Source organism: Zootoca vivipara, chromosome 5, assembly GCF_965207765.1.
Source record: "Zootoca vivipara chromosome 5, rZooViv2.hap1.1, whole genome shotgun sequence".
Lineage (NCBI taxonomy): Eukaryota > Metazoa > Chordata > Lepidosauria > Squamata > Lacertidae > Zootoca > Zootoca vivipara.
Genome location: NC_142588.1, coordinates 53728322 through 53754990, shown reverse-complemented (window position 1 = coordinate 53754990; position 26669 = coordinate 53728322). Strand labels below are relative to the sequence as shown.

The following is a 26669-nucleotide window of genomic DNA, read 5'->3' as shown; positions in this document are numbered from 1 at the left end:
GGTTAGAAGGTACCATGTCAAAATAAGAATAATACCACTCAAAATTCAGCTCAGTTGGAGAGGTGCAGCTGGAAAACTGTTTATTGTTGTTTATAATGCGTGTGTAGTAAAAATCTGAGAGGGATCACAGGAGCGTGACAATGACAATGCTGTTAGAATGCAAGATGTGCGAGAAGTGACAGAAATTGAGCATTTTTTAAAAAAGAAAGAAACCCAATTAACATGTGATAACAAGGAGCCAAAGAATCTTATTTGCTGGTTCACATCTGCATAGACATAATTTAATTCTTTTCCATCACTTGATGTCTTGCAACCAAATATGTGAACTGATTCCCTTTGAAAACTTCCATATTGAAGTACTATCTGGGGTGGCTCATTCACATAGCTTCATCAACAAATGACACATGTACACATGTGAACTGGCCCTTTGATATTGGTTGGTTTATTACACAAACTTTACTTTTTGCGTGATCTGATTCATAACCTAGGAGAAAACAATGTCTTCCAAAAAGTCATCTTCATGCAAAGCATGGGCTTTTGAGCTCCACTTCTTAGCATCATTCTTCTATTTGCCAATATGTTAACAAAGGGCATGCCCCACTCCGCTCCAATACATTTTGCTGAACTATTTCAGCATTGGTAGAAAAAATCCTTAGTATATGCTGGAAACTGAAAGCAACAGGAGGAGAGGATGAGTATTTGAGCAAAAAATAGCAAATTGTAATAGATACCACTGCAATATTTGCATTTTCATTCTATAGACTATATTCTAGTTTCTTCTGTTAGTCAGCAAACTTTGTCAATCTGTGTCTGCAACTATTATCTGGAACCTCTTACTTGAACCCACCCCACCCTTTGGCTTTGGAAGCCTTATCAGAAGCTGCTGCAGGAGAGGGACTGTGAGCAACATTACGAGAGGAGTGCTTCTAGGACTAAGGTGAACCTGTGAAACACCCTTCTTACTTTTTCTATTGGATGCAGCATGTTGTTTAAACAAGCTTGTTATATTTATAGTATTGAAATGTGGTGTTTTGTATGTTTTTGTTTTTGCCATGTTATTCCATCCCATTCCAGGGGTGGAGCTCACTGACCCGCCAGATGTTGTTAGATCTCAACTCCCAACAGCCCCGGTCAGCATGGCCAATAAGCAGGAATGATGGGAGCTGTAGTCCAGCAACAGGTTTGCCACCCCCGGTGTGGACTGAAATGCAACAATGCGTCCAGCTATATTCAAACTGTGTGATGTTTCTGCCATGTAATCCTAAAGCAGTTCAAGGCCATGTAACTGCAGCTGACCCCACTCTTATCTGATGAGTCAGGTGTTTACCACAAAAGGGATTCACAATAGATAAGATTGCACCAGTGTCTTAGTAGTGTTGGTGTGACTCTGGCTTATGTACAGATTTGTACAATTGTGCACTTCCATACTTTTCTCTGTGTATAACTGTACCACCTGAAATTTAGCATTTCACAAATACAAAACAGGGGCTATTGGGAAAGGAAAACATGGCCATAGTTCATCAGATACAGCAGCTTTGAACACTTATTGTTATCAGCATGGGAAGGGCTCAGGGGCAAGATTTATTTATTTATTTTTCTATATTGCCATTCATCTGATGATAATAGGGCAGTTTATAATATAAAAACACAAAAATATATAGCACAACAAAAAATACACCCCTCCAGTTTAAATGACCATACAGACAACCCCCCATTTTTGAGTTCAATATGTGTGTGACTGTGCACACCCACATCGTGCCAAATCCAGAAACGACCCAAAAATTCAGAAAAAGGGGCAGGGTGTTTGCAGGCTTTCTTAATGGTGTTTCAAGTATACATGATTTCACTGACACACACGATGCCTCAGAAGGTAGCCCACACCTGTAATTTATTTAAACCATATAGATCAGGATTGCAAAACCTATGGTTCTGTAGATGTTGTTGGTTGAACTACATCTTCCATGATCACAGATTATGCTGGCTGCGGCTGATGGGAGTTGGAATCCAATAACATCTGGAGGACCACAGATCCCAATTGATAGCTTAGCGCTGCATCATAAACCATACACTGACACTATTTCCCTTATTACAAGTAATACTCAGTAGATGAAGGGATGAATGTGTGTGCAATGTTGACGTGGCCAGCTTGACACGAATCATATACACAGCAAGCAATGACCTCAACTATACAGCAAGTGCAGGCATAACCTAAACTGTTGTAGAAAGTATATTTATAAATACCGTACTTCATCTCTTCTTGGAAAAAGATGATTTTGCAGAAAGAAAAATGGAGCTTGAGATGTATTGACATGTTTCTAGTTTGTCCCCTCAACAGAATGGGCAATTTTTCAAAAAGGTATATGATTGAGGGGGTGGGGAGAGAGATTGGGAACACTCTGAGCTCATCCTGGAACTTTATGCAAACAATCATTTTATTCAAATGGTATACAACTTATGAAAACACCAGCTCTGTTGATGTGCATGAACAATGGCAGTGATATTGTACATGAATGAGGCACAAGACAGGGAAGGCAGACCAATCACTTCAAATTGTAAGGTGTTTGCAGAGTTATAAGCCTTAATGACTAAACCTGCCTACGTAGAGCAAACAAATTCCCTGAGCAAAGCTTAAATGTTGGAGTCACCTTCTTGGTGCTGCAGCAGCCCTACCTTGAGGGGGATCGGATTGGTGACAGATGGCAGGTATCTGCCTTTGAAGTGTCATTGCTGTGCCAAAATGCAGAACTGCAGGGTGAGCCTCAGTGGGGGGAGCCACAGCCTCCCAACCTCTGAGAGAGAGTTAGCTCCAGCTTTGAGGGAGAATGTGATATCCCCACCCCCCCTCCGCCACCTGTGCTGCCATGAGGAAAGGTGACACTCAAATCGCTTTGCAAGTGGGAAGCGTTCTGCTGGATGCCCTTTCCAGCCTGTTTCTCAGTCATTTCACACAGTTCTCCTTTCCAAGGTTGCCTGAACTGATCAAATCTGTAGCTCCGGATCATCACTTCTAGGCCTCTGCAACACACTCAGGTTGTTAATATTCTTTGAAGGACTTCGTATGCACATAAAGAAGCCCCTCGCAAGAATAGCAGGGTTTTCTAGGAAAATAATCTCCCACTTCTAGGGAGGAGAACAGAAAACTGCACAGACTGCATGGGGTCAGTGCCGATTAGAGTTCACACCTGAATGTCAGGATCTGCCCCACAATGAGCATTTGACAGGCAACATTTGTATAGGCATCAGAAAATCTGTACAGAATATACATGCCTGGAAGCATAATGAATAACACTACGCATGTACACAGAGAGAATTGCATTTGCTTTGATAACCTTGATCAATTTGTGGGATTTTGCATATTAGTATCTTTGCTACAGAGAACCAGCAACAGCCACACTGTTGCTGCAACTGCAATATTATGAATGAATAAAGATTTAAATTGCTAATATGAAATTATTTATGAACAGCAGAAGAGCTATGTGTCTTTCTGAAATGTCACTACAGAAGCACTCTTAAAAGATCCAGCTTTATTTTAAGGAGAGAGAAAGAATGAGGAAAGGTAAAGGGTCACATGAAAAGTGGTGGTTTTCCTGTCTCCTGAAGTATCTCCCCAAAAGCTGAACAAACTGGGTTTTTTTTATGTACCCAGTTTTAGGAAAAACTGATCCAATAGCTTTGCCCTGATTCTGAAAGGGCTTTTTTTTTTTTACAAAGGGTCCAGGCTCACACATAAATGACATTACATAACAAAGGACATTGGTAGAGACTTCATGGTGCATCCCAAGTTCAGTTAATTTGGTGTCGTGCCAAAGGTTGAAACATAGGAGACAGAGGGATATCTCTGCCAATACAGATATTTATGGCAAGGTGCTCTCATCCTTGCTGAAATGGGACTTCTAAGGAAAGGCAAAAAAGACATTAGATGTATTGGACTGGATTTTGGAATTAATTGGGTCACAGTGTAACCTCCTCCCTGTTTATACCTCCAGTTTATACCAGCACAGCCTCACACAATAGTGGCTTCCTGTGATGATCACATGGTATTCTCTCATTACTATGTTAGAAATATGCAAAACCATATACACAATTCTGGACATGTGCAGAGCTCCAGTTGAACCAACCTCCTCTGTGAGAAAGGACAGGCAGAAGCAGTAAAGTATGAGAAGTGGCTGGTTGAATCCGTAATTCAGCTGAACGGTCCACTTATCCTAATCAATGTTTATTCCACACTGCACAGCTAACCTATTCATCAGTATGAGGATAGGAAAGGGTGAAACTAATCCAAATGTCAAGCGGATGAGATCTCCTTAAACAGACAAATGCTGGTAAAATTTATGAGCAGAGTGCTCTGTTCTCAGTACTGGCATCAAAACACAAAGGGGAGTCTTGCCTACCATAGACTCTCTCTTTCCCATGCCCTGAATGCAAGCTTACTTTATTCTGCTGCCCAAGATGGCATGGAAGTGGCATGGAATAAGCCAGACCGGTAGTGGGAGTAGCCCTCTAAACAAATGGCTCTCATCCACCTCCTTGGTTCTGGGTGAGATTTGGTGGGGGGGGGGGGGGAGATGGCCGCTAGCAGCTGTAGACTGAAAAAATGCAACAGTGTGTAACAAAACAACACCAAAGCATGCAAGCAGTCCAGTTGTCAGTAAAAGTAAATGTGTATAGGCAAGAGACGTTGAGAAGGGAACCTGTGAATTTTGTGGATTTACAAATGAAAGTATGGCAGGTAAGCACAACATCTCCACTATTCCAAAAAAGGCTACCTCCCTGCCCCCAACCTCTGCATTGTGCTGTTCAAATGATGTCACTCTTGCCAATTTGAGAACTGCTTCAACTCAAATAGGGCTGAGGCCTCTTTTGCATGCATACAGATACAGAGGTATGCCTAGGGGTTGGATAGGTTGGCCGCCACCAAGGGCACAGACCCAGAGGGATGCAAAAATCACACCTCTCCACTCTGGCTCGGAGCGGTTAGGAGACCTCCACCCGCTTGCACACACCAGAGGCCACTTCTCTGCTGTTCTGGGCAGCCAGGTGAGGCACACAGGCTCTTCCGGGCACCTTGGCAGAGGAATCTGGTCACCGGCATGGGTCCTGCAGGGCCCCCTTCACTGTTGACTGGTGGTGCTATTAGAAGTGTGAGTGATGCACCCAGCAGGGCTCAGAGGGAAGAAAGAGGGAGAGAGCAGGCATGAGTTGCAGGAGGAGGAAAAAAAGAAGGAAGGAAGAAGCCAGAAGGGAAAGCAATGAGCCGAGGGAGGCAGGCAAGCAGATGGACGGACGGACGAATGGAGGAAGAGAGGAAGAGCAGAGCAGACCTGATCCCGATGGCTGCAGAGGAAGTCATTGGCAGAGCACGAAAGGCAACAATATTTTTTTCCCCTTTAGTTTCTGGTACATGGTCTCTCCTGGTTCAGAGGTGCTGATACATTTTCTTGCCAAGGGGCAAATTGGAGAGGGGGGAGCCTAGGTACACCTCTGTACAGATAACAAGTAACATGCATCAGATAATGTGTAAATATCAGGAAAACAAGTGCTACCTGTCCTCATATGTGCATATGGACCACGAGAAACAGTTCTTTGCTATTAAAAAGTCGTATTGGTGCAAAAAGCATTCAGCCTGGAGCAGAAGTGAAATCCCAGTTGCTATCCATTTGCGAATAACCTTGAGCAGGCCCAACTTGGTTTTCTCAAGTGTAAACAGGAAAAATGAACTACTACTACTTCATAAGGCAACTTTGCAAATGTGTGGAATAAATATGAAATGTTATTTGTTTCAGGTTCAGTGCTAGGGTTGAACCTTAAAATATTAACTCTGCGAAGCCAAAATTCTGATGTGGGAGTAAGCTCCAAACAGATTTAACTTCCACAGACCACATAAAGTATTTAGCACCATAGTGTAACTATTTGATCAATGAATATTTTTTGGTATTATCTGTCTGATCCAAGAAATCAGATGCTCTGGAAACACAGGGATGGATGGAAAGACACACACACAGAGAGAGAGAGAGAGAGAGAGAGAGAGAGAGAGAGAGAGAGAGAGAGAGAGAGAGAGAGAGAGAGAGAGAGGACCTTCTCTCTGAGGCTCAGTTAAAACTTGCAAAAGAGCAAAATGCTCTGCCCTCTGCCTGCAGCAAAGGAGGAAGATGGCTGCAGGGCAAGTTAAAAGCTCCTGCCATACTGGGGAGCAAGAACAAAGTGAATCAGAAATTACTGAGGATGATGCAGTGCTGTTGGAAAAGGAAGCTTTTAAGAGAACAATCCCAGAATTTGAAAGGAGGTTAAGAGAGCTGCTTTCTCCAGTACAGTAGAACAGAGACTTACCCCTTGATTTAACTGTTTGAACAAAAAATATCACTTATGGAAGTGAGATGCTGAAGCTAAAGCCAGGTTTGATGCAATATTTAAAAAGGTAAAGGGACCCCTGACTATTAGGTCCAGTCATGTCTGACTCTGGTGTAGTGCCGCTCATCTCGCATTATTGGCTGAGGGAGCCGGCGTACTAAGCTGCTTCTGGCGAACCAGAGGAGCACATGGAAATGCCATTTACCTTCCCGCTGTAGCATTCGTGCTTTCGAACTGCTAGGTTGGCAGGAGCTGGGACCGAGCAACGGGAGCTCACCCTGTCGCGGGGATTTGACCCGCCGGCCTTCTGATTGGCAAGCCCTAGGCTCTGTGGTTTAACCCACAGCGCCACCTGGGTCCCTGCAATATTAAGCACCTACAAAATGGCTTGGAGAATGAATCCTATAGGTACATTAATTAATGCAAAGTATTTGTTAGATTTGTGCACATGCACAAGTTGCTGGTAAATAATCCTATGTATTAGAACTATCCACATATCCAACCTCAGCTCATGAGATAACCCAGATGCATGCTGTGTCACTTGGGCAGAATATTTTTTTTACATGCCTGCACACATGGGGTGAGTTTCTGAAGCTTATTGGTAAAGCTGAAATGTCACAGTGGAACTGGCTCAAAGAAAACAGCTTGAAGGCTTTCTTGAAATTTAAATAAGCCCATCAATACCCTTCTGGAATAGAAACTGTATTTTTTAGATACACAGCCAGAGTTATGAGTGGGATCCTGTTACATGTAAGTCACATTGGGTGTAGAGCCCTGCAGAGAGCAGGACTGAACCCCAACTAGATGAACCCCCCCTCTCCCCACTCAATGGATTAACTCTGAGAGATGAGTGATCCTACCTACCTGTCAGTCATCTGATCAGCAAGAGTGACCCTGCCCACCTGCAAACATTGGCCCATGCAGTGGAGGGAAATTAAGTTCTGGTCCTCCAGACCAAAGGGAATCCCTACCCCACATTTACCACAAACATTTTAGCACTGGCACCTATCAAATTTGTTCTGTCTAGATCAGAAATGGGGAACCTTTCTCAGTCCAAAGGCTGCACTAATTCAGGGGCCACCTGCCAGTGACGGGTGGAGCCCAAAACAAAAGTGGGAGGAGCACCAGATCAGACTTTTACCCATGTACAACAAGCACCTTCCATGCTACACTCCCTCTGCCCTCCATCCAGGTAAGTGAGAGAGATTCCATATGGGAACCAGTGACTAAGAGGTGCAGCCTGAATTGTGAATATGACCCAGCTGTGCCAGCGGGATAAGATTCTATTATCAATACTTATCATTGTCCATTTCTGATCCACTGCAGGGTTGCCATATGTCTGGAATTTCCAGGACATACCCGGAATACTGCAGCCAGAAGCAAATCCTGGGCGGAAATCAGTGAAATGTCCAGGAAATTCCCGATGTATGGCAACCAATGTTGGCAGTGTCCAAAAGTTCAACAACTCTTTTGGCAAGGATAATGGGACTTGTAGTCCAGCAACATCCAGAGAACCACCCTCTACTAAATACTTTCCACTATGGAGCCATGTCCAACACTGCATGTTTTTGAGCCAAAATATTTCTAGTACTTCCTCATTTTTGTGTGATTAGAGGAAAGAGCGATTACCCACAGCAATCTCCAGTCAAACTGGTTTCATGGCCTCTCGGCTTCTACAATCACAACAGTAGAGATTGAAAGAAAAATCCGCCTTCTCTGCCAAGAGCTTTCTCCATTGGCAACCTTCAGCTTCAAAGCACCATCCTTGCACCAAATGGGAATCTCACAATGTGTTTTACACATTTTAATGTGAGGAAGTATTCTGATGTGACAGCAATTCTATACACTACGTTCCAGCAGTTCATCTTGGACCAGTTTTTCAATTTATCCTTCTCAGCCTTTGCCTCTCTCCTTGTGAAATAAGATCAGCCTTATATGTGCGTAAGGTCAAAGGTGTCGAACATTTGGCCAATAGAAATTCTCCTGTGCTACACAGTAGAAGAGAACAGCATTTGGATATTATTCTTAGCCACACTGGGTTCTAGCCTCCGTAGACCAGAGAATACCCTTCTGCTCTGGGTTGGTGGGTACAGTTGTTTTGTTTTGCTGTTTGCACAGCTCCATTGCCTTCAGCTCCACTCTCTGTCTCCTTTGGGTTGTGCTGCCTTCCTCCACCCCTTGCCATTTCCAGGAAATACGTGCTACTGAGCCCTCAGGGTGTCAGCTTCTACTTAGCATTTCAGACAATTGTGTGAATCTGTACAAGTTAAAATGCTCAGTGAAGCTAGTGGAAGTCTGCATCTGTAAGAACATGCACTTTGGAGTCCTGTGTGCTTACCTCCATTTGCCAAGTATGTATGTCCCATTGATTTCCACAAACCTTAGAGGCTAGTTTATGCTCTAATAATACAATTACAGTCAGCACCCCTTGTACTACACAAAATAGGAAACTAGAGTGTGGATGACAGACTAGATTCCAGAGCCTTATAAGCCTAGTGTCTACTTCGAAGCAGCTCTGAATGTTGTTTGCTTGCACAGCCTCCTGATGCTTTCATTTCAAGGGAAACAGTTTGGTGTCCAACGAAGGCTGCTTTGAAAGACAGCATAAAAAGATAAATGATTGTGCAATGGAGTAAGTCCCAGCAAAGACCAACTGTTTTTGTTTGTTTTGCAGGGGAAAAAGACTGGGTGCTTTCAAAAGGGAGAAAGTGGCTCTATTTTCTTGAAAAACAATGACAGAGGATGCTTAGGTCCCAAAGAGAGACAATTCCCTTCCTTTTATGGGGATGAGATCAACATTTAGGAGCCAGAAACAACTGCTTCACACTGCTGGACAGTTCTCCCCAATTTGGATTTTATGCACTAGGTTCACTTGGCTTTGGTTTTTATTTGAAGTGCTAAAACAAAATTAGAACAAAAAAATCTACATGTCATTGCAAACCTGCCAGCATGTTTTAGTCCACTACTTATACGTTGTACACAACACCTGCTCTTCTTCTAGATTAAAACCTGTCTATAGATATGGGCATGTTCACACACTCCAGGGGCAAGTGCCAAATACATCATCCCATAGCGGGGTGCATCCATAGCATCTGGGGATTCAAGGCCTTAGGTCAGCCTAGATACATGGACACCAGAGAGACAATGGAACAACAGAACCAGAAGCTCCATTGAGGTATGTCAGAATAAATACACGCACAGAAAGCAGCCTGTCAGCCACTCTTCCTGCTTCTATTTCCCACAGAGATCAAACAACAAAAGATTATGGCAGAATTCACCCTCTGTACTTCTGAGCCAGCTACTTATCTTCCATTCACTGTTTATGTTTATAGGAACATCCCTTTGACAAATGGAAGAGGGATGCATTGAAAAGCGTGGCCTGTGGAGAGATTTTCCTGTTGCCGCTTCTTTAGAAAGAGCATGAAAAAATGTACTCCCTGAAGGAGGAACATCTCAGCACTAATGGTTCAAAACTCACACACTATAACAAGGCTCCCCATCAGCCTTGCTGGCTGTGTTATTTTTATTTATTTATTTCATGAAATTTATACACCGCTTGATTATTTAAAAACCACAAATCAGTTTACAAAAACAAAGCAAAAAAACAGGAGAGGGACTTTTTTGGGCTTGTTTACAATGCTATCATAACTGTTTCCAAAAAGTTCACAAAGAAACCAAAAGAAATCAAGGTCTGCCCTGTACAATGCTCTGTACAATGCTAAATGCTCTGTACAATGACAGCTGTTTCTCAGTTTATCCTCAGCAAGGATGCCGCATTCATCCATCACTCCTGTCGAAAAATGAAACGTTATTTACTAGGTCTGGAGGATGCCTCCGTAGCTATGCCCGGTAATCATGCTGACGAGATTTAAAGCAGCGCAGTATTATATAATATAGGGTTGCAGGGATACATACTTCATGCAAACACTACTCAAGTCACTGAGAGGGAACAAGATTGTATTAACAGCTGCCTCTCCTTACCAGACCACTCAGTAGCACCAACGTGGATTGCCGTAGCTCTCTTAGATGCCCCTTAAGTAATTAAGTCTTATGACCACAAATTCCTCCTCAAATTTCAGCCACACTAGGATAATGTGGTGAGAAGTTTTCTCAGATGTTATTAAGATAAGGCAACCCATTATGGACTGAACTGATATATACGTATCATTCTGTAAAATATGCATGATATCACAGTTTTTAGATGAGCATGCCCCCAGCTGTTTCATCTTTGTTCCAGTGTATGGGTAGACAACATGGTGCCCTCCAAATGTTGTGATCTACAGCTCCTATGATCCTTGCCCATTGGCCATGCTGGCCAGAGGTTAATGGGAGTTGTAGACCACAACATCTGGAGAGCACTATGGCAACTACCTTGATCTGATGCATATCCCAGTTTTCACTGCCAACTGACACTCCCGGGGCAGCTTGTAAAAGCATTAAATCACATTGTACACAAACATCTAAAATGTCAATAATAGTACAACATAGAACTTCACTCACACAGCTTCCTATAAGGCTCAGACTATGCCTTCCATCTCTGGTGTTACAATTCACGGCTCCCTTGAGCAAGCAAAAGCCCCATTGCTCTCAATAATAAAAGAATCAGTTTGCCCGAGACTGAGTGGAAGATAGTTTCTAGAATCCAGAGCAACAGAACTCAATCTCATACCACAATGCAGGGTTGTTTACCACTGAAATCCCACCTGCCAGGGAATAGAGTCCTTGCTGCCTAGTCAAATTGAGCACATATTCACAGATCATTTTCACAAGCTGATGTTAAAGCAAGTTGATTTTTCCAATATATTTGCACATCTTTTGAATGGTTCAACATATGGTCGGAGTCATGTGCTGTTTTTCATCTTTTAATTTTTGTCTGATCCTATCATTGTTTTCTCTGTTTTATATAAATTATAACATGGTATAATAATAATAGTAATAGTAATTTTTTGTTGTTGTTGTTTAGTTGTGTCCGACTCTTCGTGACCCCATGGACTAGAGCACGCCAGGCACTCCAATAAACTTTACCAAAAAATCCAGATGCTCAGACATAAAGTAGCATATCTGAATTCAGCCCATTTAAAAAAAACTTTTCCAGACATAAGACGATGCACTGCAGTGATTTGGCCTTAGGCACTCAGTTATGGAGACTAGGTGGAAGTTTACTTCTGCCAATCTCACAGAAGTGCTGAACTTCTGCTTTTTCCTTTCCTTTCCTTTCTTTTCTTTCTTTCCTTTCTTTCTTTCTTTCTTTTTTTTGAGAAACAAAAACTGTGGGTAAAGGGCAGAATACTGTATAAATGTAATAAAACCTGTCACTATTTGGATTATGTTGAGTCATTAACTAGAGCGATTCAACACGTGTAAATCCACTGCAAGTCTCTCCTCACGAATTAGAATTATTATTTTGAGTAATCAGAGCTGTTTTCTCCTTTGCACCACCATGGTCCTAATCCCTCTTCTGCTGCTGCAGTTTGATTCTCTAGAAACTTAATTTGCAGGTTCTGGGAGATTGAAAAGCAAAACTACCACATTTAAGCTCTGTAATGGGAGGATGTCCTTCAAAGAAAAACATCTCTCATCTCTCTCTCTCTCTCTCTCTCTCTCTCTCTCTCTCTCTCTCTCTCTCTCTCTCTCTCTCTCTCTCCAAAGTAGCAGGGTGGGGGGAAAGGGTGATAAACTCTGGGTTAAGAAACCATAAAACAGGTTGTTTCAGTACATTTTAAAAGCTCCATTAGAAAGATAAGCTCCAGGCAAGAGCTGCCTGCCACAAAGAATTTCTTGAGAGCCCTCCTTCTCTTTACAAGAATGACTGCAATCACTCCAACATGTTTCTACAATTACCTTTTCAGACTGTTCTTATGGCATGGTTACGTACATCACCCAAGGACACGTAATGTTTACAAGCACCTCCCTTCTTCTAGCAAATATCCGGAAGACTTGCCCCTCTGCACATGCCTCTAGTGAATACCTCGTATGCTAAAGGCAATTTGATATTTAAGCCATCATTTTTCTTGATATTGTATTTAATGCTTGTTTTGAATAGAAAATGGATGTGTGCAGATCTGGATGAGCCAAGCAGTGAGTCCTCTGGTAAAGTACATTTATTTTGTCTTCCAATGCTTTCCTCCCAGTCACATACCAACAGACATGCACTACTCAGAGGTGTTACCCCACATATTGCATGCCTGCCGATACCACTGTGAAACAATAACAAAGGCTTTCTGCTGTGGTGACATGCTGTAGCAGATCCGATTGTAATTGCTGCCTGCATTATGAGTTTAACTGAAAGGCCTAAGGAGTTCAATTCAAACAATATTAATTTTCAATCGCTCCTTCTAGCTCTCAGGGGAGTCTGCATCGTGTCTATTTCATGGATGGTTGCAGTTCCAGCTGCTAAAATTCATCATTCAGTGGCCAGCTACAGCCATTTATCCTCCTACGAGATCTGAAAGGCAAAGACCCACAAAGGAGCTGTCAAACCACATCAGACTTGGAAGGGGAACAGGCTCAACTATCCATTGGTTCCAAAAACTCAAATGAAGAGAGCAGCCCTCTTGCCACAGTGGATGTGTAGTCAAAAATAGCAAAACAACAACAACAACAACAACAACAACAACAACAACAACAACAACAACAACAACTGGAAGCAACAAGCTTTGTCAGTATGAGAAGTAAGAAGTCAGAAATCAAAAGTACTACAGCCCTTTCAGGTAATAACTGGAAGAAAAATCATGAAAATCTGGAATAGTATATTGTGATTTGTAGATATACTAATGTTCAATAAGCGACTCCACTGAAATATAACTTACAAATATAGATGCAAGAGGCAACTCTCCCTCACCATCAAGTCCTTAAAAGTTCATGATCTACTATTACCTCAGGAAAATTTTACCTGAATTCATCAAAGCCTCTCTGCACACTCACCATTTATTTTATTTTATTTTATTTTAATCTAAACGCTTCTGAGAACTGAAGTCACTTTAAAATGCCTGAATTCACAGTTGCAAAATGTAGGTTTTGGTGGCCAAAGGAATTTCAGCAACACTGAAATTCAAACATGATGCAATTTATAATTCTTTATAAATCCCAACAAGTACATTGTGAAGTAATTAGCACAGAAAGCTACAGCATGTGCTCCATAAAGCAAGAATTTGAGACTGGGCCTCCACACATCTAAAGCTAACACATCATCCACTGCACCAAACTTTTACAAATCAAGCTGGACCTGAAAAAGGCAAATATTTGAATGCAAGCCCCTACATGAAACATTAATGGGACGCGGGTGGCGCTGTGGGTTAAACCACAGAGACTAGGGCTTGCCGTTCAGAAGGTTGGCAGTTCGAATCCCCGCAATGGGGTGAGCTCCTGTTGCTCGGTCCCTGCTCCTGCCAACCTAGCAGTTCGAAAGCACGTCAAAGTGCAAGTAGATAAATAGGTACCGCTCCAAGCGGGAAGGTAAACAGTGTTTCCGTGCACTGCACTGGTTCTTTAGAAGCGGCTTTGTCATGCTGGCCACATGACCTGGAAGCTGTATGCTGGCTCCCTCAGCCAATAATGCAAGATGAGTGCCGCAACCCCAGAGTCGGTCACGACATGAACCTAATGGTCAGGGGTCCTTTTACCTTTACCTTTACATGAAACATTTAACCTATAGCAGTGTCCACCCCTGTTGGAAGTCAGTCCTTTAGAAAAGGGCTCTTTTCTTTTTGGAGTGGCCATCAGAAACTAGTTAGTTAGATAACAGATGTAAATATCAGCTAACATGAAGTAAGAAAACGGTATACACATACAATCCAAAGTAAAAACACAACTAACTACTGAACAATAGTATTTGCCATGGTCAGTAATCTGTCACACTTCAGGGAATGTCCAAGTGAACAAAAAAAGTTTTGAGCACGTGTTTAAAAGTTGGCATTGTAAATGCTTGCCTCAATAAAATAAGTTTTTGCCAGGGGGCAGGGAGTAAATGCTTGCCTGATACTAATCAGGAGAAAGTTCTACCAAGCAGGTGCTACAGTGCTATACACCCTGCTCCTAACAACTGTGAAGAGTCGCCACCAAGAGTATATCTCCCAATGATCAGAGTGTTCAGGAAGGGACATAAGGAGCAAGACAGTCCTTAACTGGTCCAGAGTCTTTTAGGGCTAAATAAATAAAATAAAATAAAATATAGCATTATCAACTCATACACCCATGTCAACACTGGTGTAAAAAAAAGACACAAACGGCACCATTATGTTACATCATTTCACTTTTTCCCCATTATATTTCTGCCACTTCTAAAGTATGCTAACCCCAAGGCTAACTTCATTACTTGTTCTGCAGTGAGCTGATTTCAGGAACAGCTCTACTCTTTGCTTCTCTAAAGCTCAGCTATGAGGCATTCATATTTTTCGGTGCTGAGCACTTCCAAAATCCCCAGCTCATATGTGCAGATACTGAATTATCAGCTGCAATCCTACCCACACTTACTTGAGAGTAAGCCTCACTCAGAAGACCTGCTTCTGAATATACGCACATAGAATTGTGTCAACAGAAATGCAAAGAGCTGACAGTTTACACAGTGAAGTGAGTGGCAGACTGAAGAACCAAAGCCAAATCTCCAAAGTGATACTTCATTGCTCCATCCGTTATTCTTGACACTGCAAGTAACAAAATCCAGCTCTTTATGCAAATTGGTAACGTATGCAAAGACCCTAATCAGGCTACTTACTGAAAATGTTGTCCAGGCCATCAAAATGTGTTAGAACACTGAAAATTACAGTCTTCAGCTGGGGAAGATGAAGAGGAGAACCTCCTTGTTTTTATGGTTACAGAGCACACTCTCTAACCATGGGAAACTCCAGCAAGATCTCACTCTTTAGATTGGAGTGGAGAATCTGTGGCCTTCCAAATGTTGTTGAACTACAGCTCTCATTATCCGTGACCAATGGCCATGCTGACTGGAGCTGATGGGAGCAGGAATTCAACATAACCTACAGGGCCACAGGTCAATCATCCCTGCTTTAGATGGTATGGTCTATATGCAAGGATTTGATATTAAACTCTCCCTCCATACATGAGTATGAGAGGTTGGTAGAAATCTACTAAAGTTATCAAGATGTCTCAGACAGCTATATGCATGATGGGGCATACAATCCCAGCAAACTAGCTTTAGAAACTAGCAGAATCACACAGCAGCAGCAGCAGCAGCTACGCATTTCTGCCATAACAAGGTGTTTTAGATCAAACCAACTTGTTCTCAACAAAAACTAAGCTGCACCCAAGTTGGTATTTTGATTGTACAAATAATGCCTGTATCAGGCAAGGTTTAGCTGTTTCTACATGTAAAAAAATATTTCCATAAACAGACTCAGTTACTCCTGTTCTATTTGGCATTTAGATAACATTTGCAAAATGTTAAACTCGCTGATCCAAATGCCACCTCTACAAGGTAAGGACTGTGGTCTTCTCAGTTTGGCTGCCAGATAGCCATAATGCAATTAGCGATGCTTTGTGGGAAAAGTCTGAGAAAAGCCTTCAGGCTGAGTGCCAGTTCCTACTCATGGCTCCTGCGCCAGCTGCAAGACCCCCCCCCCCACTGCACCAGGGAATCCACAGAGAAGCTGAGGGGCCCTAGTTACACAAAGGAAGGAAGGCTGAAAATCAGGCAGTGGGTATGACTACACACCACTTAAAATTAGGGCTTGAAATTGCTGGACCTCTATACCAAACAGGCTGCTGAAGACCATCCTTCCAAGGGTGTTTTTCATTACACACACACACACACACACACACACACACAGCTTTGTTATACACATTTGTGTGAAATGTGTAGCTACGTTCTGCTGTTCCCTGAAAGCTCTGGTGCAGTTTACAGCAAAATGACCATTTCCCATTTGAATTATTGGGATAAGGTGGACACTTCAGTGGAAGAGGGTACTTCATTCCACAACTGCCCGTCAAGGTAGGCCAGTCATGCAAGAGAACCTTCACATTTTTGCTCCCAAGACCCCCAACAGCCAAATCTTATGAACTTTGTTAAGAATTAAAAAAACAGAGAAAAGCATAGCAGCATAAAAAACATAGCAGCATAGATGGTAAGCTTGAGGGACTAAGGACTGTTTGGCAATAGTCATCTTTTTAAAAGTTTCTGGCCCAGGTGGGCATTGATTGGCTGATGGCTGTGGCTAACCAATCAAAAGTCAGCCACACTAGTACTTCTGGAAGTTGGGAGGTGGGCTATTGCAGCGTTAACTAGCTACCCTGGCAGACAGAACCCATTCTGTACTTTGTATATTCAAAGGGAGATGTGACTTCTTTGGAGGGAATGGAGAAAAAGATCTTAAATGAGACCTTTGTCATAGGCCCTAATTGAGGTGCAATGTATTATTTGTAGCTTAATTTTTAATCATATTTCAATTGCAGCAACTTCCAGTCAAAGATGTTAATCAACAGTAACCTTGCTATCAATAATCTACAGTCCCATGATTCAGACAATGGGTAGAAGTGAATCAGTGGCTTACACTGAGCACCTCGTTCAGTAGGTCTTGCTCCTCTGACTATAGCTGTCAAGTTTTCCCTTTTCTCACGAGGAAGCCTATTCAGCATAAGGGAATTCCCCTTAAGAAAAGGGAGAACTTGACAGCCATGCCTCTGACACAAACAGTGTCAGTGAAGCAAGACTGCTTGGGAGAGAAGTCTGCTTTAATAGGCTATGCTATTTATTTAATTTGTCTAATAGACTGAATTAAATAAAAACAAAGAACTTAAAAGCCATTAATCAGCTAACACCCTCCCACATGAAATATGTTAACAGGCTTTCAGAGTTGCATTTATCCAAGTACTGGCACAGCATGCCTTGCTGTTCCATTGATAAGTATTTCCTTTGGACAGCACTTCATTTCACAGAAATCCCAAATGCTCTCTGGACACTACGGATAGTAGAACACGGTTCATATTTTAGTTGCCCCAATCTATCAGAGCAGGTAGTAGTGGGGTAAGCAGGCCCATTCTAATACCTTGACCATTATTGAGGGCACCCCTAAGCAAAATATTAACATAGTCACACTACTCCACCCCCATGCTGGCCACTGAGCTCCTAGAGCTATTGGTTCAATCCTGAGCCACAACAGAGTTCCCACCTCCTCTATGCGCTGAGCAAATCAGCCCTACCACTAACACCCCCAGTTGATACTCATCAAATCTTTTGTACCATTCTGTCTTGTCAGGGCTGGGCGAGAAACTAGCAGCTCAGGCCTAATAACAATCAAGAGCCAGAGAACAAGCCAAGAGTCAAGATCAAAGGGAACACATAAGCACAACAGAACTTGGGTCGTCTTGTTATTTAAGCAAAGTGCCACTGAGACAGGAAGCCCTTTTATACTCCTTCCAGTCCAGGAAGAGTCAATGGCCAGCCTGGGTGGAGTCCTTCAAAAAGGTGCTTCCTTGAAAAACTGCACTAATGCAGCTCACTTTCTGGAGCAGTGGTCAGGGCCGGCTCTAGGTATAGTTCCAGTGGCACGGGGTGCCAGGGCGCCAGGCCGGCAGGTGGGGCGCTGCATGGCGAAGCCCCCCTGCGTGCTGCGAGGGGGGTGCCGGAGCGATCTCCGCACCTCAGCGCCAGGGCGCCCGACCTGCCCTGGTCAGCAATTCCCAACAATACAGAACCCAGTGTTCACTGGATTCCTTTTCCATCCATAGCTTATTTGTGGCCTGGTGCTTCCTTCCTTCCATAGAGCTTCAAGCCTTCATTTGCTTCTCCTCTTGTGCAGAAGCACAAGTTTCCAAGCAGTACTAGGATGGATGGACTCCTGTCATCTCCTGGAGTACAATGACTATCCTAAGCAGCCACTTGATGGATGACCAACATTGTGACTACCATTGCCACATGTAGTTACAATAATGACAAAGAAGAATAGCCAATAGCCAGGAACGTGTTAGAGACATCATTACAACTTTAAGAGTCTATTGCTCATCTCTGATGAAGAGTGATAACTGTAAATTGTTTAATATGTAAGGCACAAGACTTACCACACCAGCGGGCTGAAAGTGGAGGGTGGAAGGAAGGAAACTATGGGAAATGGATACTTAATGTTACATTTCCTGTATCACCAACTGTATCATTGGGAAGCGGGATGGGGTGTCTTCTGTTTCAAATATCTTTTTAAATCTCCCCCCCCCAATTATTTTATTAGAAAATTTAACAGGAAAAAGGACTCATTGTTTCCTTAAGTGCCACATCCTCTGAGAAGGGTCAAAGGAACCCTAACAGCTCAGAGGAGGGGTAGGGCAACGTTTTTTCAAAAAAAATATTCAGTGTAGCAATCCTAGATTAATACCATGCTGTTTTGAGGGAAAGTGGCTGTTAATCATCCAGAGCAGCTCCTTAGAGGGGCATCCAATTCCAACTAAAAGCCATTAGGAAATTGAGAACTTGCTAGCAGGATTGCCTGATGGTTCACTGCACTAAATCCATGTTTTTCAATATTCAGATCTCTTCTGGTTTGAACTTCCAGCCATTTGGACCCTGTCGTATGTTTAACTATGTCTTCCCGGACTAATAGCTAACTGAATTCAGTTATAATTTACCCATGGATCTTACGTCAAAACCTTTAAAAAATGTTTCATGGGTAGCAAGCCAACAACTGAAAAGCAGCAATTTCTGAAAACCAGCACTCTCTGAGCTGACAAATTTAATAGTTCAAATCAGGCTACATATTATAGTGCTGCTCTCTCTCTCTCTCTCTCTCTCTCTCTCTCTCTCTCTCTCTCACACACACACACACACACACACACTCAGAATCTGAAATCTTAAGAATAACATTTTGCATTCACTGTTTCTACAAACCAGCATAGATGCAACATAGATGCATGTAAGTGCAGAGGAATAGTATGCTGAATACTCAGAAAGTAGACATCTCAGTGGTCATGGAATAGGTGGAACTCTGTTCTTTCGCTTTTCCTTACCCTTCTCTAGGGACCTTAGAGAAGTTCCTCCACTATTTTAAGCCCTTGCCAATAATTTCAAAGCCCATACATTACCATCCCAACACAACCCGGTTGCCCATCTCTGGCAACAGCATGAAAATGTTTCAAATATCTTGGCATTGTCTAAGCTCTAGGACACTGCATGCCAGTACCATCTTGGAGGTATCAAAGGAGGGGGAGAAGGCTGAAGATAATGAGGACTGCAAGAACCGTGGACAAATGGTCCAAAAATAAGCAGTCCATAAACTAAGTCTCTTATTCAGCACCTATAGGCAGAGCCATCAGCCTGCTTCCTGATCAGGCTTCTGTGACTGTTCACAGAAATCGGAATAAATTACATAACATTTTTATTCAAAGTACATGAATTTATGCTTCCCTTAAATCTGATTCACAAACCCCCTCCCATTAAGGAGGGTGCACAGATTATACAAAGCCTTAGCTTTACTAAGCAACTCTGGTGGTGGGGTAGATGAATACTGCTGTAGAATTGAGAAGCTACCCAAGACAGGAGATCTGAGCGCAAAGTAACAAAGGCAAACAGAAGGAAATTCTTGACCCCCTTCTTCTGCACTCTCAAAAAAGCTTGTGATCATGTGTTCGTAGTGCCTCAGGGTCCCGGGGAAACTGGAGCAGGCAGAGGAGATTGCTCCAAGATGCTGATGTAACCAGACATGCATGTTGAGGCGAAAGACAGCAGTGCTGACAGCGCCAATCTGGCATATAATAATCAGTGGCAGCTCCCACACGGCTTTCAAAACAGGTTTTCCCTCTCTCCCTCTTCCATAATAGGAAGGCAAGGAAAGAAAGGTGGGACGAAAGGGCAGGAGCCCGGCGGAAGCCTCTCAAAAGTGATTATTTCCTTTGTTGTTCCAAGCATACCACAATGTGAAAATTGCCTGTATGCCACTGTCATCATTATGACACCAAGCTGTGCTCTTTCTGCATCAGGTAGCCAAGATGGTTCCCTGCTGGTGTTGTTGGACTACAACTCCCATCATCCCTAACCACTGTCTGTGCTGGCTGAAATTTGATGGAGTTGTACTCCAACAAAATCAAGAGGGCACCACTTTGGCATCCCTTGTTCTACACAGTATCAGCAGTTTTGCCATGGTTTTAATTCTACCTCATGTTACATCTACCCATCTTTGCCTTTCATCTTCAGCCTTCTAGCCAATCATAAAGTAATCGGCTAAACCACAACACAAAGTCATTTCCAATCTCCTCTCTGTTTGCATTGGAGGACTGAACAATTGTAAATGCCATGGAGGTCTGGAGAGAGAGGCATCCAGTGCCAATTCCAGGTTTTGCAGGGTCCTTGAAAAAGAGGCCTTCAGTAAGACTCCACCCTGAGTGGACCTTTCCCTTCTGCACTATAAGTGTCCTCTTCCCTGGGGATCAATTTGCACCACTACCCAGGAGATGGCAATGGCAAATGAAACCTACTGCTCCTTCCCCTTGATCCTGTCATTCTTCTTACACAGAGGACAGGTCAATCGGTATCAAAGAGGAAATGGAGCAAGACCATAGGACAGTAGTGGACCTCATGCTGGGATGTGGGTTTTGGCAGATGCCCAATGATGCCAACTTCTGATTCTAACACTGCAGGCAACCCTAGCAGAAAATCACAATTTTGTCACCTGAATGTAAGATGAGACATCTCAAATCTGATACAAAAAGTAACAGAGAGAGAGCTGTATTATTGCAATATTTGGAAGCAGCTTTAAAAAAAATCAAATGGAAAATAAAAAAGGGAGAGGTAATGCCCTGATTATTACACACAAACAACTTTTTCAAATGAAGTCGAAAGAAGTTTATATAACAGAGCATTCCTTCCTCCTCTCCATCTCTCTTGTAAAGGGTTACATCATCTTCTGCAAGTCTTTAAAGCCAATGGCTTAGCTTCCTACAATCTTCCTTTTGTGACAGCACAACTGACAGAAAAGGTGCAAAACTACAAAGCCCTCATCACTTGAGTATTAAATCATACGTAAGGCAAATATCTCCAACAAGCTCTACCAGCAATTCCCAGTCTGCAACATTCAGAAAGCTGTCAAAGAATCAAGAACCGATCAATAAATTCCCTTTATATGCCCACAACAGGTTTTCTCTGCCTTTTCCCAATTGTGTTTGATTATTGCGCGAGGCAGTAGAAGACAGGAGTGCCTGGCGTGCTCTGGTCCATGGGGTCACGAAGAGTCGGACACGACTAAACGACTAAACAACAACATCAATGGACTAGATAAGCACTGGCCCTGTCAACTCCTAAATGGCCAACTTGCATCCCATTCCCATATAATAAGGATACCAGACAGCAGACTGCAAAACCTTTGCCACAGATTCCTTTGTATGCCACGACCATCCACCCCTAACATGCGTGCACAGTTCAAAGCAATTTTTCCTGCACATTACAGACTGCACCAGCAGTGCAATAGAGGGATCTTTCACAGCAATATTTGAAGGCCTGTTTACGGAGAAAATCTCTGCTAACTTGCTTCATGCTAAGATTTGTTTACTAGATCAAGAGGCTCTGGATTAACAAGGGCTCCCCGTCTCCACTTTCAGTATAACTGGCCATGAAAACAATTTCAAAGAAAAACATTTTGAATAGGTAAAATTATGTGGGCTTTACCATTCATAGCTGGTATAGGTTACCCAAAACAGTCGGTGTAATTGCCTTCTTGTGCAAATATACACCAGAGGAGGTTGTCAATACATACATTAGTAACTGTGGAAAGCTGAAATCATGTAAATAAGCGCTCAAAATCCAAACATAGAGATAACAAAGGGAAAGAGAATGGGATTTGCATACCAAGGTGTATGCAGCTATGAAGCATCACCATTTAGGCACATAGATCTCTCTTCTTCATATACATTGCAAACTTGCCCAGCTAAGTGGTTCATGATAATTCAGGCAAACCTGGAGAGCTTCTTTACCGTTATAGACAATTGTCATTCGGGGTGTGGCATCCAAATCTACAGCAGAGCGTCTGGAGGGATATCCCATTGTAGCAACCACAAAGAGAACCATCTGATAAAGGAGTACATTCCTTCTCATTCTTCCTGGTCGACAAAGGCTGCTGCCCACTGGGCAACACAGCCCTTTTCTACAAGAAAACCTTGAGGTGGTTGGAGAACCTTCCTGCTGAGTTGGTGAGTGTCACTGGAGGCCACAGAGGGATTCCTGAAATGCAAAATAAAAGCTTTTAACAAACAATAATTGTAATAATAAATTGCTTCTTAATAGTGCTAAAGAATTCATAGCTCATAAAATTTATCCCCAGGATTTACCACTAACACAAGCCTTCTTCATGTGTTGCTCACTTGGGAAGTGTGGCAAAAAGGTCTGCAAAGCCACAAGTTTAGCCTTGCCCTCAAAATCACATTGCTCCTCCTGTTTCCACAGTTTCTGGTGCTACGCTGAGATATGGATCTGCCATTTACCAAGCTATATATATATTGCGTATACTTCTTCCTTTAGAAACTACTGTTGTTACATTTAAAAAAAAATAACTTCACCTATCCAAAACGATAAAGACAAACCAAGCATGTAGATGTATCAGAATCTGCTTAACCACAGCAGTCCAGGTTCTCTGGTTTTGGCTTTTAAGCATTCCCAGAACTTGGAAGATGCAAAATAAGACTGGTTGCCTTTGCTTGGTTACCCACCATCTCTACTGCCCACCATTACTGCATGTTGACTTGTGCCCCAAGCCTCTTCCCACTCCTTTCCTATACACCCCAACTTGCTGCTCTGCTCGCCACTCCAGCCCCACTGAACTCTATATCCCCTCTTAATCCTTCCACTCCTTTTTAGCACTACCGTTCCCAATCCTGCACCTTTAATATTCGCCACAGAACTCTGTTGTATTCTTTTTTTTTAGTCTATATTTCAGATTTCCCTTCTGCTTCATTTCAGGCAATCAACTGCCAATTGCCAGCTAATGTGTCACATATGGGAAATTGTCTTGGGCCTCTGCATAGTCATTCACATCAGAGTCGACAAAATCCTTTAAAAGGCAAAGACTGTTTTCCCTTCCCAAGCTTTGAAAGTTGCTCTCATTAAATCCCAGGGCTACTAACAACTGGCTAAACATCCACACAACTGGATTCTCCAGGGATGCGTTCACACTCTAGGAAACTGGACGTTGCTCAGCTACAGCAGGCACAGCATTGCTACTTAGGTTAGCAATTCCTTCTGCATCATTAAATACCATGTATTAAATGTTTCATGGAGAGAACAAGATGCTATTTGTTATTTATTCTCCATCTTCCTACATTTTATGCAAGGCACCAAAAATCCTAAACACAACAAGGAAGGTGCTTAAATGAGAGGATATTTTGCATTTTTTATGCCTTGCAAAATCAGTGGTTTAATTCAAACCCACACAAGTAACAGTTGTTTATTTCATCGAAGATCAATTTCAGGGCAGGGCTTGATCTGCAAACTCCTGTTAAAAATTACCATGTAGCTCAGTATTCTATACTACTGTACAGTAGTTACTAATCCTCTTTTAATAATTGGCATTTTTAGCATTTAGAACTGATATAGCAAAGCTCTTCGCATACATTATCTCAATAAGCTTTACAATCACTTTGTAAGGTAGGTTGATATTATCCTTTGAGACAGGCTTCAATTCTCTACACGCTTAACCTTGGAGGAGAGGACTGCACTCAGAGAGAGCTTATGGCAAATTTTGGATTCTCCATCTTAACTATTATGTCATAGTAGCTGTGGAGACTGGCGATCGTTCTATGGCATAATTCAGCTTAGGCTGCAAAAGAATTCTAAAGCTGTGTTGTACAATGGCTAGAGTGTGTTAGGTTTGAATGCGGTGCTCCCAATATCAAATCTCCACTAGCTGTCAACCTCACTAGTTGGCTTTGGACATGTAACAAGGTTGCTATGGGTGCAAATAATAGTCCCGAGTTCAGAGGAAAGGCAAGATATAACTATAACAAATACATTTCCACTTGCACTCCTTGTCCAACACATATATTCAGTAACACAGCTTCCTCCTCTCAGAAAGAAGTTCAAAAATATAAATTAAAAATTAGCTCCAATCTCAACCTGTACAGTACAATGTACTGGATCTACAGTAGTCACTTATGCAATAAGCTATTGCCTGATCCCCACAGGTACTGACTAACTTACCAGGGCTTAAGTAGGAAACAGCAAGGATTTGCTAAATTAATGTTCTCAGACCCATGCTGGAAACCCTAGCTGCATAGAGGGTGCCTCCTATCCCCACATTAAGACGAAGCTGATCATGAATCATCATAAATGGGATGTTGCTAGCTTCATGAGTTCCTGCGGGTTCTGAACACCCGATTAGAACTCCGGCAAGTAACCATATGCATCCTAACCCATGGTATGTTTACCTGAGGGAGGATTGCAATTAAGATCCATACCCAGAAGAATGAGGATGTACAGTGGTACATCGGGTTACAGATGCTTCAGGTTACAGACTCTGCTAATCCAGAAATAGTACCTCGGGTTAAGAACTTTGCTTCAGGATGAGAACAGAAACCATGCAACAGTGGCACAGTGGCAGCGGGAGCCCCCATTAGCTAAAGTGGCACCTCAGGTTAAGAACAGTTTCAGGTTAAGAACGGACCTCCAGAATGAATTAAGTTCTTAACCCGAGGTACCATTGTAATACTTGTTTCAAGAACATGACTTCCAGTTTAGACAATCCTGGAACAGCTAATCAATTGATATTTATATGCCACTGAAGACCAAAAGGTTGAAGCCTAAGAACTGCAATAGTTATTCCCCATGTTTACTTCTTTGTTTTCTAAGAATTACTTTTTTATTTAAAAAAAGCATTCAAAAGATTTTGGAATTTTAAATATTTTACTTTTGTTTTAAACATGTGATTATGCACAAAAAATAGCAAGCAAGATTTTAATATGCTGTTTCAGAATACTACGTTATTTCTTAAATCAAAATCAACAAAGACATTTTAACCCCAGAAGACTTTTGTAGTGGAGGAAAATAATCTATACTGTCCACATTATCAATACGGCCAACACAATTCTGCCTTCTTTCCATGCAAGCACATTGGAGGAACTATCAAACATGATACCTGCAACATTCAAACGCCAAATGTGTACATCCACTAATGAAATCTGGCCTCTCCAAGGCTAAATGTTGATTCTGTATATAAGAGACAGAAAATTTCCTTACGGAATGTGGCAATAATCCAGAACCAGCCTCGTGTGATCTTTGCAGAGCTTGCCAATAACCCAATATCAGCATGATGTCAGCTAACATAATCAACACATAGGCACGCAAGCACATCATCTCAGGCACACAATCACTAGAATAAATCACACGCAAGAGTGTTTCTCGACAGCAGTGGTTCAGAGACATATGCTGTATTAATTAAAAAGTGTTACAGCAATGTGTTGAAGAACAAGGCAAGCTGTGGAGTAGTCAGCAAATGCCTCCTTTGACTGGTTAAAAAGAAAGCCACAAGTTTAGTAGGTGAACACTCTTGCTAAAAGAGAAAGTGCAAGACAAGGATGTGTTCTGTTCTGTTCATTTCCTTTGTTATTAGTATTCTCAACTCATGTTGATATATCTGTGCAAAAATAAAAAATAAAGTTCTGCATGCAAAAAATATGGAACTTTTGAATAAATGTTACTTGCAGAGTTTTGATGATTTGGATCAGAGGGACTCGTGGGCAGGTAATGGTTATATGGATTTTTTTTTTTTTACCTTGCAGCCTAGGGTTGGGTTACAGAGACTCTGAGTCCCTTCCAATACTATAAATCTGTCTTTTCAGATAGAAACAAACCTCAAATTTCTCATCTACCCTTTCCTCACCAAGGAGCTACAGTGCTAGGACACCAGAAAGATAGACAAAGGCTTCTCTAAAAGTGTATAGCATGCCCCCATATATAAGACGACCCCTATTTTTTTGGACTGCAAAAATAAATAAATTGGGGGTGGGGATTGCCAAAAGTTGTTGAGCTATGGGGGGGGGGGAGTTCACAGGGAGGTGTTGTCATTTTCAAAAGTCTGGAGTGGCATTCTAACATGCAGTGCACTTCCAGGAGTCTGAAAAAGTACCATTTACTACACCATCTCATAAGTCTGCCACCTCTGCCCTGAACATTTTTAGGAGGAAACCAAACAGATCTCCACTGGGAAGAAATCTTCAATACCCATAAGTGAAAAGGGCAACATTTAAAAATGAGTTTCCATAAAAGAAAGAGTTTCCATAAGCTTTTGCAAACTTCCCTTTACTACATACGAAGATCTTTCATTTTGAATCTACACACTGTGGAAAACCTCTGGTATGGAGGGCAGACATGCTAGCTATAATCACACAATGTACAGTGAATA

General features: G+C 42.3%; 1 protein-coding gene across 9 annotated transcripts in view; it reads right to left on the bottom strand.

Annotated features, from left to right (window-relative positions):
• Window positions 1-26669, bottom strand: part of SEMA4G (semaphorin 4G) — a 106851-nt gene that overhangs the window by 36523 nt on the left and 43659 nt on the right. For 7 of the 9 annotated variants that reach the window (XM_035133615.3, XM_035133617.3, XM_035133609.3 and 4 more), the window contains one exon: window positions 22252-22498. In XM_035133615.3, coding sequence (XP_034989506.2) covers window positions 22252-22372 — 121 coding nt within the window. In that variant the 5' untranslated portion in view covers window positions 22373-22498. Of the gene's footprint in view, window positions 1-22126; window positions 22499-23702; window positions 23766-26669 lie in introns of those variants that run through there. The other 2 variants (XM_088670647.1, XM_035133618.3) reach the window with 2 other exon arrangements.